Source organism: Pelmatolapia mariae, linkage group LG2, assembly GCF_036321145.2.
Source record: "Pelmatolapia mariae isolate MD_Pm_ZW linkage group LG2, Pm_UMD_F_2, whole genome shotgun sequence".
Taxonomy (NCBI): domain Eukaryota; kingdom Metazoa; phylum Chordata; class Actinopteri; order Cichliformes; family Cichlidae; genus Pelmatolapia; species Pelmatolapia mariae.
In genome coordinates this window covers 35015819-35029966 of record NC_086228.1, presented here as the reverse complement: position 1 = coordinate 35029966, position 14148 = coordinate 35015819, and the positions used below count along the sequence as shown (strand labels likewise).

General features: G+C 39.4%; 1 protein-coding gene across 1 annotated transcript in view; it reads right to left on the bottom strand.

The window, feature by feature from the left end:
• Positions 1–14148, bottom strand: part of nrg2b (neuregulin 2b) — a 63529-nt gene that overhangs the window by 25015 nt on the left and 24366 nt on the right. The window contains exons 2-4 of the mRNA XM_063499579.1: positions 6442–6604; positions 4614–4732; positions 4065–4188 (exon numbers count right to left, since the gene is read on the bottom strand). Coding sequence (XP_063355649.1) covers positions 4065–4188; positions 4614–4732; positions 6442–6604 — 406 coding nt within the window. The remainder of the gene's footprint in view (positions 1–4064; positions 4189–4613; positions 4733–6441; positions 6605–14148) is intronic.

Below are 14148 nucleotides of genomic sequence, written 5' to 3'. Positions count from 1 at the left end.
AGCAAGGAAATGATTAATGAAAGGTAGGATATCTGGTTTATTGTCAGGGTAATTGGCTCTGCTTGCTTGTCTAGCACGCCACTGGTGCATGTTGATCGGTACTGAATCACTGAATCATACTTATTATTAATCTCTGTCTCTCTTCCACAGCATGTCTTTATCCTGTCTTCCTTCTCTCACCCCAACCAATCACAGCAGATGGCCCCGCCCCTCCCTGAGCCTGGTTCTGCCGGAGGTTTCTTCCTGTTTAAAGGGAGTTTTTCCTTCCCACTGTCGCCAAAGAGCTTGCTCATTGGGAGTCATGTGAGATTGTTGGGTTTTTCTCTGTGTGCATTATTGTAGGGTCTACCTTACAATATAAAGCGCCTTGGGGTGACTATTGTTAATTAGTAAATAAAAGGGAATTGGATTAAACTGAAGTACTGCCAGCTAAAATTGTTTAAAACTGTTTATCTTCCCGGCTAGCTCTTGTAGTTGTCAGCTACATCCTATTAGCTATTTATTTATTTATTTTTACTCATAGCCTTCATATATTTCATCAACTACTTTAAAGAATTCTATTTGTTTAGACATTTTTAATGGCTAATGATGTAACTAGATGAGTTTTGTTATTACTTAAGTTTTTTGCTTTTTAATTTTTGTTGCCTCATTATTGCCTACCGTTTATCCTTTAACTTCTAAGTCTTCAGCTCAAACGTGTTTATCTCCACTTTTTTCTTTAGTGAAAAAAGTGATTAAAGAACTGAACTTCATGATTAGTGAATCTAATTTTTCCATGTACCCCCTGGCTACTAAAATATACCCCATGAGGTACTTTATGCTTTGATTGGGAATGACTGGTTTAGATTTGTACAAAGCTTTGGCTGCAAATATAAAGTCTAAAAAACTGCATTATGCTTACAAACCTTTCTATAAATGAAAAATATATATAAATAAATCCTGCAAGATAATTGCTAGTAGTGCGAGGCCAGGTAACACCTCCGTTATTCTAGTGCAAGGCTCTAAAAGAAAGTGCTACAAGCAGCAAACAGGTATTTACCATTATACTGTTACTTCCCATATGCAATCAGTTATGATGGTTTGTCTGCTACAACAGTTTTGCTCTGGAATAAGTTGATATAACACAGCAGTGATTCATCTAAAAATTCAGTTCATGAAAATTTTTGCACTTGCTGTTCTAAACACCTACCAGTCTGGTAGCAGTTTCCTAGGAAAAATCCTCCCACTCACAGGAAGTGATGCATTTATGTTTACAGTTCATTTCAAATAAACACAAGGAAGAAGTGGATCGTTAGCAGTGAAGTTTTTAACCACTGTGGGGCTGTGTCAGTGCAGAAAAGTTATCACTACATTTCACGTCCTGCTTGCCATGATTGTGACCAGTAGTTTGTCACACAGCTTGTCCTGTCTCCTACCTACTGGGACAACAGGAAACATGGTGACACAGTGCATAGGAGAAAAATGGGAAGTAAAGGGGGGAGATATCTGGAATACTAATGTTTGTCAGGCCTGAGTGATTTATATATTACTCACATTATCCCTGTATTGAAGCCAGTACCTGCTAAACATGGTTTCTCTGTGCCTGTCTGTGTGACGTGCTCATATATTTGTGAGGGATCCCACCAGACAATCGTTAAATGTTGGACCCTCCAAAGAAAAGAAAGTCAAATAAACATTAAGAAAATTGACTTTACTGGGATGATGTGCAGTTGGTAGCTTTAGTCATATAAATGCTGATGTGAAACAGCTCACTGTCAAGTCTTAGAGAATTTTGCCGTACACAAAAGCATGAGAGGACAACATAAAGTGCTAGCTACGTAGGCACGGAGAAACCTGCAGGGAATGCTCTGTGTCAAATGTAGGATAACTTCACTGGGGTGCTAAGCAGACAGAGACAACAACAAAGTAGACAAATAATGCACTAAACATGGAAGTATTATATTTGTAGTTTGTTTGTTCCTAAATACAGATAATGTTCTTCTGTGTCTGACAAAAGCTATTAAAGGCACTATAATATATCTTTTTAACAGTTAACCTCCAAACCAAGGGTCAGGCAGGATACAGATTAAAATAGTGGTTTACAGATTTATCCAGTTCATCTTTCAATAAAAAAAATATCACCACACTTAATTTGATGCCTATTTTACCCTCTGCCGTATTTTTTGGACCATAAGGTGCATTAAGCGAAACAGAACAGTCAGATAAGTCAAACTTTACTCAAATCATTCTTCTTGCTTCCTCCACTTCCGTACCATTGATTCATTAATGTTGAATTCTCTCACAGCTGCTCTATTCCCATGTTGTTGCAGTATATTAATGACTAACCTCGTATTGTGGATGGATTATCTCAGTTGTTCTCCTGACTGAAGTTTGGTCCATTTACAGCATCCTGCCATGCGATTGCATTTGTCCCTAACCATCAAGAAACCTCATGTTAACTTTTATCGAGTGGAAAAAAGTTAGCGTTCATCCTCCAGCTTCACTGTGTTTATGTTATGCTAACATAGCTAGATGGATGTCGATTTTCCATGGAGAACAGAGGTCGTGTCAGACCATCTTCTTGGAAAGTGAGAACTAACAATCAGATTATTGCAAAGAAAAAATGTATTTGCATTTGTCTGTGCAAAATTATTTTCTTTGATTAAATGACAACTAATATGGTTCTGTCATCTCTGTGTACACAGACTCGTATTACTAAAGATTGTTTAAAAATAACAAACACTTGAGCTGTTTACGACCAACCGCAACATACAGTAGAGATTTACACTACAGTTTGTAAAAAGATTTTATCTTAAATTATTTTCTAACCTCAGCTAAAAATGTCAGCCCAGTTAGCATGATGGCATCTGCTATGTTATTCTAATTGATAAAGAGATAATAAAAACAGTTCATAAACAAGCTTTCTGTTTCTAGAAAATCAAACAAGGATGTCCAGGTGACGTTTAAAAATTTCCCCGAATGGACATCACTGTAATATCCGCAACGCTGGTTCAACTTTTATTTTGAGCTAGACTTTGAAAAAAGGCCTCCAGCTGATTTCAAAATCCCAGGTGACTTCCTTCATAAGTTATTCACAAACTTGGGTGTCCATGAGTCCTGAAATCCGTCATGCCTCTTCTGTCCTCGCTGCTTTGGAGTGCCCTCAGCTTGCAAATTGTTTCAGGGTAACATGCCAACAGAGTGACCGACAATAGAGACAGCTGCTAATATACAATGTCAGCAGGATGTCCTCTTCAACTTTTCAAGCCAGTTTAATTCTTCTGAGCAAGGCTGGGCTTAGAAACATCATTAAATCCTGAAGGGCTCCAAGTGGACTGCTATGTAAGTTGTATGTTGTTACCTAGCATAAATGTGTTTCACAATGCCGTTGCACATAACACTGACTGTTTAAAAAAACTGCAAATACAGTATATGTATAGTATTGACCATACACTCTATCTATAAACCTTCCCTGCGCACAGTCCTCACTCAGCATATTGACTTTTTTTTTTTTTTAAGAAAACCCACTTTTCCCTTGTGACTGGGATGCTAATTGTTTCCACTGGGTTTACTGCCTTATTGCTAACAGTTGGAAATTACTCCACCAGTTTTTCAGTAATTTGCATCTCATCTAAAATAGTTTGGACTCATTATTTTCAGTGTTAAATAAATAAATAAAAAAAATATCCAAAGGCATTTATACATTAGGCGAGGTTTTGTTCAACACCTCTGCTTTTCTTCCCATTTCACAGACAGACCTCACTCTAAAATGAATTCATCTTGGAGACAAAAGCATTAAGTGAATGGGCACATTAATGTGCAGGTGAAGATCTGCTGCATGTTTTTGGAGCAAATTGGTGAAAAGTGAAGACAAGAAGCCTTCAGACACAGCCGAGCGGTCAGGTGGGCTGCAGGTGTGCATGTCGAGCGATCATAACCAAGGAACAGAAGACACGGTGACCAGCAACAATGACATCACAGATAGACAGAGAGAAAGAGAGAGGGACAGAGACTGGGTGGAGAGACAGAGGGAGCTACACAGTGATGGCTGAGAGGACGGGGGACCGACTGAGAAATAAACTTACTTGCAGGACAGCTGGTTAATACCATGTATGAAGTAACAGTCTCCTCCGTTGACGCAGTAGGACTTCTCAGAGTCATTGCAGTGACGTGCATGACTCACACCTGGAGACAGGGTTGTGGTGGTCACTAGGAGAAACACAGATTGACAGAAAAGACACAGTGCATTACGCTGCAATCCTGCATACGACGCCACAGTGTACACGGGCATTAGTCACTTTGTTGTGAGCTCCAGCTCTCCATTGGTTTTACAAGTGCAAAGGTCCCCGGGATACTTGTATTTTCTTATTCCAACCTTAAAGCTGAAAAATTAAGATATATTTGCAAGTAATAAAAAGAATTATTCTGTTTTTACAACCACTGCCTCTGCTTTACTTGTCTGCGTTATCCCCAGCCAGCCATGTGAAGAGAACACATGACGACAGTGACCGTAAACAAGGTTTGTGCTCGTATGATCAGACTCCTGCATCAAAAAATCGGACGTATTTGAGCGATAGATCAACACAAACATCAGCACATAGACAGAAGGACAGATAGAAATAAGTTGTTCTCACAGATCTGCACGCTGATTATACTCGTGGCGTTTTCTTGTCCTACTGAGTTTTCAGCCACACAAGTGTAGTTGCCAGAATCTTCCACACGGACACGACTGATCTGCACCTTTGAGTTTTTTCTTGAGCAAAAGGGAAGGAGAGAGGCAGAGACAATGTCAGTTATTATTCTTTCAAAAAAAAAAGAAGCATTCATCTACTTGTTTTCAGCATACATAAATGTAAAGACAGCTAGCTTTGTCTTCTGTTTGGACATGCATTTACTGACCATTTAAAGTACTTTTGACAACAAGTCACAGTTTCATTTATTATGGGCACTACCTCACATCCATGGCAATTTTAGAAAGAACAGTTAACTTGAATATATGTCTTTGAGAGGAAGCATGTACAAACTCCACACAGACAGACCCCAGCAGGGGTCTGAACCAGGGACCTTCTTCCAGTGAGGCAACAGTGCTAACCACTACACCACCAGGCCTTTGACGATGAGTCGGTAGTGTACTATGGGACTCTAAAGTTTTTTTTAGCTGGAAACTAACACTTTAGTAGCCATAGAAAGGAAAAAAAGTATTGCTTTTATTAAATTGAGAGCATGTATTAATCAAACTGTACCTTGTATGCATGTTTTTATTATTTTGTGCAGAGAAAAGAGAGCAGAGCACCACGGCACACCAGCCCTTCACCCCCAAACTAGCCAGGGGAAACTTGGCCTATGTTATATATGAAATTTATAAGGGGATCTCTAAGATACTGACTACTACGGTTTTTCATGTAGGTTAAGCACCCAGTGGTCAACTTGAAAAACAGGACCTCCACTTGCACAGAGAGGATGCTGTTCTGGCAGGTAAAGGGTAGGAAAACTTAGAGAAAAAAATAAAGTCCACATAGCCTGAAGCATATTAGAGCTGGTAGTAGAGCAGGGCGATATGACCAAAAATATTTATCACGATATACATTTGAAAATTTGTAAATATAATAATAAACGTGAATTCACTGTGTAATTGCGTAACTTTATTAGCAGCGTCCTCCTGACATGTGCCAACAACATTGAGAGTAACATCCTGCCCCTTAATGCTCTCTGGTCACTATGGTAACGTGTAAATGTTTATTTCAAAATAAGATGCACAACTACAACACAGGAAACGACCCAGGGAAACCGAGTTAACGATAAAAACCCTGAAATCCATAAATTTCACACTCGCGCCTCAACACTCGCGGCCCGGTACCAAACGACTCACCGCTGGTCAATACTACATTTTGCTCTACAAGGGCCTGATATCCACTTATGAAAACATTACAGTGCCACTGTTCTATCAAAATTTAAAACGAATGTCCTCATAGGTGGATATCAGACCCTTGTAGAGCAAAATCAGGTAAAAAGATAATTCTTTGTTTTTACATTCATCAGGTCCCAATCAGCCCAAATAGCAAAGAGAAATTAAAAATGCATGCCACGAAAGAATTCAGGTCTTGGGAGGTTAAAGTCGTTACATCGGGATTTTCTGAAATGTCAGTGGAGAAAATGAATGGAAAACTCACTTCCCAAAGCGGAGCACTTAAAAAGTGGGAGGTCACTGTTGAGCTCTAAAAGGTGAAAGATGATTAAATGCTCCATAGAGCAAGATATCTGTGACTACCAGAGAAACCTGTCACATCAACTCCAGGCAGAAATATAACATTGAACTCATTCTTATGAGACTATATTAACTTGATGGTTACTCATTGTAGAACAGATAGCATCAACCAAAACAGCTGTTATAGTACATGTGGATGACAGTTCTTGGTTTTTACATCATACCCTAAGAAAAAATATCCGCTTTGGCACACTCACTTGTTGGTTTTTATTTTGAGGTCTCTGCCTTTCTGAAGCTCGTGTCCATCTTTGTACCAGCGGAAGGAAGGGCTGGGATTCCCCGACGCCTCACACTTCAAGTACAGCTTCTTCCCTTCCATCAGAGATTGGCTGCTAATCATCCGCAACTTAGGAGCAGAGGCTGGCCAGAGAGAGACAAGAGACCAACAGAGAGAGGGGCAGAGAAAGGAAAATCAGCTTGCATTATTAAAATGAATGGCAGGCATTCAATTAATCTATAAATGTAATTATCTGAGTGTGCCTTTTTCCCATAGTGTGTATGTTTCTTTGAGTGTGCGTTCATGTGTGTAACCAATGGAAATCTATAAGTGAAGGTTTAGATGTTGACCTGAGGGAACAGGTCAAAGTTCACATGGCTGAAATTCTCAAAGGAAAAACAAGAACAGACATTATACACAGGTGCATTAGCTCCAAAGCTTAACCTTAACCCAAATCTAATTCTTCAAGCCTAGAACAACCCAAAATGTCTTTGCCTTCCACAAATGTCCTTACTCCAGATGTCTAGAAGTCAAATTAGTCCTTGCAAAGACAGATGTGTAAGGATATAGAGAGAGGAAAGGCTCTATGGTAAGGTGGTCTGAATCCTGAAAAGCAAAGACAAACTGAAACCTTGTATCGAGGAAAAAAGTCTTGCCACAGAAACTCTCTGCAGTAGATTTTCGCTATAGAGCAAAGTGTGTGTGTGTGTGTGTGTGTGTGTGTGTGTGTGTGTGTGTGTGTGTACGTGTACTTCATCAGTCCCAGGAGTCTTTCACTCTCTCTCTTTTCTCCTTAAAAACTACAACAGACTGCATCACTGACACCAGCGCAGGCAACACAAGCACACAGAAGCTAAAGCAAAGAGACAGCTCAGCACCATCTACTACCATTTATATACACACGCAGTGAGAACACCCCGATTTTACCCCACATGTGCACACACACTCACACACAGACACAGTGCAGTGATAGGACACGCTTGATCAAATGGAAGACAACTGTTGTATAGGCTCCTCACAGCACTGCTGTATCTTCCATTACTCCTCACATAGGTGCAGTAGATACACTCTAGAGCTTTAGGCATGTATATGAGGATCTGTAAGTCAATATATGATTGTGTACATCCTGTCAGTCGTGCAAACATGATAACTACAATTAGCAGCTGTCATGGTTCTAAGGTTTTGTGCTTTTGAATTCATAGTGAACATATTTTGAGTTTGTTATTCTGCTGTGTGAAGTTTTCATTTTTGGGTGTGTTGATCATGGCTGTTGAGCAAATATTCAATACCTGTTTTTACTTTACGTTTTTCCTGTCAAGTTTATTTCAGTTTACAATCCTTTGTTTGGGTTGAATATAGAGTTTTATTGATTATAGTTTCCTGTCTCATGTTCATCTCTTTGTGCTAATGTTTTGGTTTCCCTTTGTTTTCCAGTCTGGCATCTTGTTAGTGTGTTAGTGTTCATGTCTGTATTAATTTTCATGGTTATTTCTTGTTTTATTTTGAAGGTTGGTTTTCCTTCATGCTTTGTGTTAGATTTACTTCCTGCTTTGGGTTTTTGTTAATTACTTATCCTGTGCACCTGTGTTCAGTTCCGCTCCTTTATCTACTTCCTAATCAGCTGTCTGTGTATATATAGTCCAGCCTTTTAGCCTTTTGTGTATATGTGTATATAGTCTAATCTTCTCCGTGTCCTTTGGTATTATCCCTTCAGTCTTAAGCGTCTTGCTTTTTTTCTTCATATATATATATATTAGTGCTGTCAGCGTTAATCTCGTTAAAATAACGTTAACGCCATAACCGCATTAACGTGGTAAATCTCCATTAGCGAGTTAGCACGGATCACCCCGTGCGAGGGGCTGCACGGTGCTAACGCGTTAACACGTTGACAGCATGCAGCCCTCACACGGGGCGATTAACGCTGACAGCACAAATTTTTACATTTGTGTTGTTTTGTTCAGCGTGGGGCTGCACGGCACTAACGCATTAACGAGCTAACCGCGCTAATACGTTGACGCCGTGCAGCCCCACACACGGGGCGATCCGCTAATTTGCTAACGGAGTTTTGCTGCATTAATGCGGTTATGGCGTTAACGTTATTTTAATGAGATTAATGCTGACAGCATTATAGATATAGATAAAGAATATACACACCAACCAGTCACAGAATACACATTTTCCCTTGTGATCGGAGGTTGCCAGGGGGTTGCTGACCAGTCTCTAGGCCTGTGTGACTGCGGCCTGAAGTGGCTGAAAAACGGTAAAACAGGATATAAACTTTCTGTGTCCTCAAGTCTCCGCTCAGGTTCCTGTGACGTAAAGCTAATCAGCGCACAATGAGTGCAGACATCCACATGCCTGCCTGTTTTTTGTGACCGTGTGGACTAGCCTGTAGAGAATTTACATTACACTGCACCAACTACGCATGTGCCCAGACAGCAAACTTCAAAGAAGTATAACAGAAATAACTACTCAATCGTCGGACATCCAGCTGTCCATGTCCGCAACCAAGTATAATCCAGGCTTCTACATGGAATTTGCCAAACGATCCACATGAGAAATGAGCTAGCTGATCTACGTGTAAGAAAATCTCGTAAGCTCCCATAAATATTATATTAAAAGTGAATGAAGCCACCATGATGTCACCCAGTGCTTTGTAAGGTCCTGTTTGGAAGCTGTGATCTACACATTTTTGCCTCTTGGTGTTTCAGAACTGGGCTTGGCTGATTGCAGCAATTAGTTAGTCAGAAGGCGGGCCTGCCCTATGGCACTCTGGCTTGGTCTTCTTTTTTACTTTAATGTGGGACCAAAATTTACAAAACGGAAATGTTGTCTCAACTGAAACCAAAAACTCATCTGGAAGTTTACCATTAAAAAGAATGTGGGTTTAAGGCAAATCCACATAGCTTTCACCTTTGTGACCTGGAAGGTATGTCCAGGTTTTCTGCGTAGTCCATCTATGCTCCAAATACTCCAAGATAGTCAAAACTGAGTTGTTTGGCAAAAATAAATACAGAAGACAGCTTGTGATATTTTTTTTGTAATTTCAACAAATCTCATGAAAACAAAACTAGTAATTCCAACTAGGAATTACTGTGTATCCAACTTGTGATATGTTTCATTTCTTTAAGCTTTCTTTGTGTCCTAAAGTTAAAAAAAAGTTTGTCACACTGTTTATTCTGTAGTTTATTTTATATACTTTATATTTAGCTAGAAATGCCCTCTCTGCCACCAAATTTATAAAAATTCATCGACTTTTCTTGCTTGAGTAACTTTTACTAAAACCTTAGACACCATCTGTTTAAAAGATAGTGTTGCCCTTTTAAAATATGACTTTAAGTTTTAGCCAAATGGTTTGGTGCTGAATGCCACAGAGGAAATAGGAAATTACACAGGTGGAAGTCAGTCTAGGAAAAAAACATACAAACTCTGAATGGATCTGATAAGTAGATCCTCCACGAAGCACCGTCCAAACAGCTTGCAGTTATATAAGTGGGATTCAAGTATGTGTTTGTGACTCACAAGAGAACAAGCAGGATGCCTTAAATCCTGTTTTTTACATTTAGTAAGATTTAGTGTTGTCACAGTCTCCGCACACACTGTGGATGTATAATTCCACGTCACGCCAAAGTAAACCATCCCAGCATCATCACATGCTGTCTCTGTCTCGCTCCATGGCTCCTGGTTTGTAATGAGTAATGCTGAAGAATAGCAGTGTGGGCATCTTCAAAATATAAACTTTTGAATACTTCACTTACTATTTTGATATGTTCTCCACGTCCGACTGTCTCAGTAATATGTGGATCCATTGATCATCATCTTTGACTTGCAGGTAATGTCATAGCCAACACTGCAGTTATGATATTAGAGATGCTTGACTTAACGTGTTCACAATAACATCAGGTCAAAGTGTATAATTATCATTCACTGCAGTCGACTGCATTCTTTAGAACATTTTAGCATCTTTCAGCTCACTGTTTTGGTTTAAGCCCCCCAACTGATCTTGTTCAGTCTCATCATTCTTATCTACAGGCAGCTGTTTTCAATGAAGAAACAAACAACTGGAAAGGCAGTCAACAAGCTAGCTTTGAATACAGTTGTGCATTTAGCCCCGAAAAGAGCCGGTAACACCTGCAGCTTGGTTATTTGTAAGTGATTACTTGGTTTACTGACGGCTGTACAGTCTAAAGTTTCTTGTTATTATCAGCATTGAGTGAACAGTGTCACCAGCATCAGGCTTTTCAGAGTAGATAAATGTATAATAAGAAATTATTATCCTCACTCTGTTTAGTCATTCTAAGTCAAAATCGGGTTATGATTAAAAAGCTTGATGGTTCAGTCACATATAACAGAATTACATGATGCGTCAAGAGAATTATTATGTTTTTTTTTCCAGCTCCATGTTTTTATTCCCAGATTCTACTAGTATAGCTTTGCATGAATAACAGTTCAAAATAATCCTTATTTGTGTTATGCTGGGTTTTGGTGTAGTCTGAGTCAATACTCTGTCTCTTTCTGGCAATTTCGCTTCCTCAAACTTTAAATTCACTTTCTTCTGATTGGCTACCCCTCACAAACAGAATATCTGAGCATCAGGTGGCCCGGGCTGCTGTGTTCACCCTGACATCACAGAACAACAAGAATGGAAAACCCGGTGTAAAGAGTTTCAAGGCCTGAGTTTTGGACTCACAGGGCTTACGTGCACATTCACAAATGGAACAGTATAAATATGACAGAACCCAGGCTGCACGTGGAAACCCGATTTGTTCTGCAATGTGTTCCTGTTTCTTCTCATCACAATAAAAGGTTTTATCTGATAAGGACTGCATGATTACTGCACATAAAACTGCTGGTAGATGTGGTGTTAAACAAAATCTTGCATTAGTTACATAGAGTTACTGGAAGAAAAACTAACTATATTTGTGTAATTATTCATTAAATATGGGAAAAATATATAATCTTTATTTACTATTATTATTTTGATTTTCCACATATGCTTGGCAAGCAATAGGTTGCAAGTTCAATTCTAGCCAGAGACATAAATCCCCTTTGGTGTTACATAAAACTGCCAAACCAAGATCCCTGGTGACAAAGGATCACCAAAAGTAGCTGCTTCTTCTTTTTTTAAATTTTATTTTAGTAGTACTGTAAAAGTGACACTAAACCTTTTTTTAAAGTGTGGTACACATGTACCTTACCAGTCAATAATGTAAAATTTGACTTTAATTCAAGCTTTCCTTTATAAACGTATACACTCACACATGTACACAGACAAGTCTTGATTTACTGCACCACAAAGACACTCAGCAAGTCGTGTTGTGCTTCTTCACATTCAGCTACAGAATAGCTTCAGGCTGTATTTTTCATGTATCCAGAAGCAAGAATGAAAAGAAATGGTCACATTTTTCCATCTGTGAATACAGTGGTGTGAAAAAGTGTTTGCCCCCTTCCTGACTTCCCATTTTTTTATGTTCGTCACACTTGAGTGTTTCAGATCATCATACAAATATTAGATACAATAATAAACAAAGATGATGCAAGTAAACACAAAATGCAGTTTCTAAATGAAGGCGTTTATTATTAATGGGGGGGAAAAAAACAAACCTACATGGCCCTGAACCTGATAACTGGTTGGGCCACCCTTGGCAACAACAACTGCAATCAAGTGTCTTTTACAGCGCTGTGGAGGAGTTTTGGCCCACTCATCTTTGCAGAACTGCAATTCAGCCACATTGGAGGGTTTTTGAGCATGAAGCACCTTCTTAAGGTCATACGACAGCATCTCAATCGGATTCAGGACAGGACTTTGACTAGGCCACTCCAAAGTCTTCATTTTGTTTTTCTTAAGCCATTAGGAGGTGGACTTGCTGGTGTGTTTTGGATCATTGTCCTGCTGCAGAACCCAAGTGCGCTTCAGCTTGGGGTCACAAGCAGATGGCCGGACATTCTCCTTCAGGATGTTTTAGTAGACGGCAGAATTCATGGTTCCATTTACCACAGCAAGTCTTCCATGTCCTGAGGCAGCAAAGCAGCCCAAGACCACACTACCACCAAAATATTTTACTGTTGGTATGATGTTCCAGCGTTACTTTTGCACCAGATGTAACGGGACACACACACGTTCCAAAAAGTTCGGCTTTTGTCTCATCAGTCCACAGAGTATTTTCCCCAAAGTCTTAGGGGTCAGCAAGATGTTTTCTGGCAAAACTGAGACGAGCCTTTATGTTCCTTTTGCTCAGCAGTGGTTTTCGTCTTGGAACTCAGCCATGCAGGCTGTTTTTGCCCAGTCTCTTTCTTATGGTGGAGTCATGAACAGTGACCTTAACTCAGGCAAGTGAGGCCTGCAGTTCTTTGGATGTTGCTCTGGGTCTTTTGTGACCTCTTGGGTGACTTGTTCCACTCTTGGGGTAATTTTGATTGGCTGGCCACTCCTGGAAACATTTACCACTTTTCCATGTTTTTGCCATTTGTGGATAATGGCTCTGACTGTCCTTGGATCGCGGCATGATGTCTGGCACTTTCATTTGGAAACTGCATTTTGTGTTCACTTGGGTTTTCTTTGTCAAATTTGTCAAGCATTTGAGTGTGACAAACTTACAAAAATAGGACATCGAGAATGGGGCAAACACTTTTCCACACAATTCTGTGTAGATAATCAATCTAACATTTTTTTCTAATAGTAACTGTTGAACAAGCAACTTCTTAAGGGAAGGTACTGCAACATCGTCTTTATCTTACTTTTCTTAGAGCTTTTTAAACTTTTATCTGACTTCTGTTTCTGTCAGTCTTAATTATATCATTTAAAGTGTCACACATGATTACCTCAATTTTAAATAGGTCTGTTTTAGGTTATTGGTATGAGCTAAAGTGAAACTTTCCCTGTAACTTATGTTACTAGGATGCTTTATTATGTCTGCAAAAATGCATAAAAAGGCTCTGGTCATGACAAATTGTTTTCTATAGGGCACTGAGCAGCCTGGTTGCTGTTTTTGTCCTGCTTTTTGCTCTGGATATTTTGCAGGAGACGATGCGGAAATCAAGGGAGCTGTAATCTAATGACAATGTACCACATGTGGAAAAGAGATGAGATTTCATTGTGGGAGGGGCGACATTAGGCCAATTCCAGCAGTACGAATCTGACATTTAGTTTCACAATGACAAAATACCTCTGAGAATAATAATCTTTGTTTGTATTGCACTTTTCAAAAGCAAGTTACAAAGTGCTTCACAGTCAGTAAATACATTAGAAATAATCAAGAGTAAATTAACTAGAAATGCCACCAAACAACAGAAAGAAAACACAGCGGGAGGACACAAATAATGCAGCACGATGTCTAAAAAAAGTCTTGCAAATATATTGATTTTCCTTTCTCTTTTAAAAAAGTAAATATAAAGACGTCAGCATCACTGGTAAGAGCTCATACTGAAGTCTGGAGGAGTCAAGGTGTTGCACTACAGCACTACAGATTTACTCCACACGCGCCGCAGTTTTTTACATGTATCATTTCACTGTGGCAAGGCAGCTCTGGAAAAAAACAGACAGAAAAGATGACTGTGACTTCTCACAAACCACAGAGTTCATTTGAAATATGTGTGGGAGAAACGGGAGTGAGGTGTTAAAATGAAATTTAGGTCTCTGCAGATTAGAATATTTTTCTAAAGCTTGGCAATACGCACACGCGAGTAG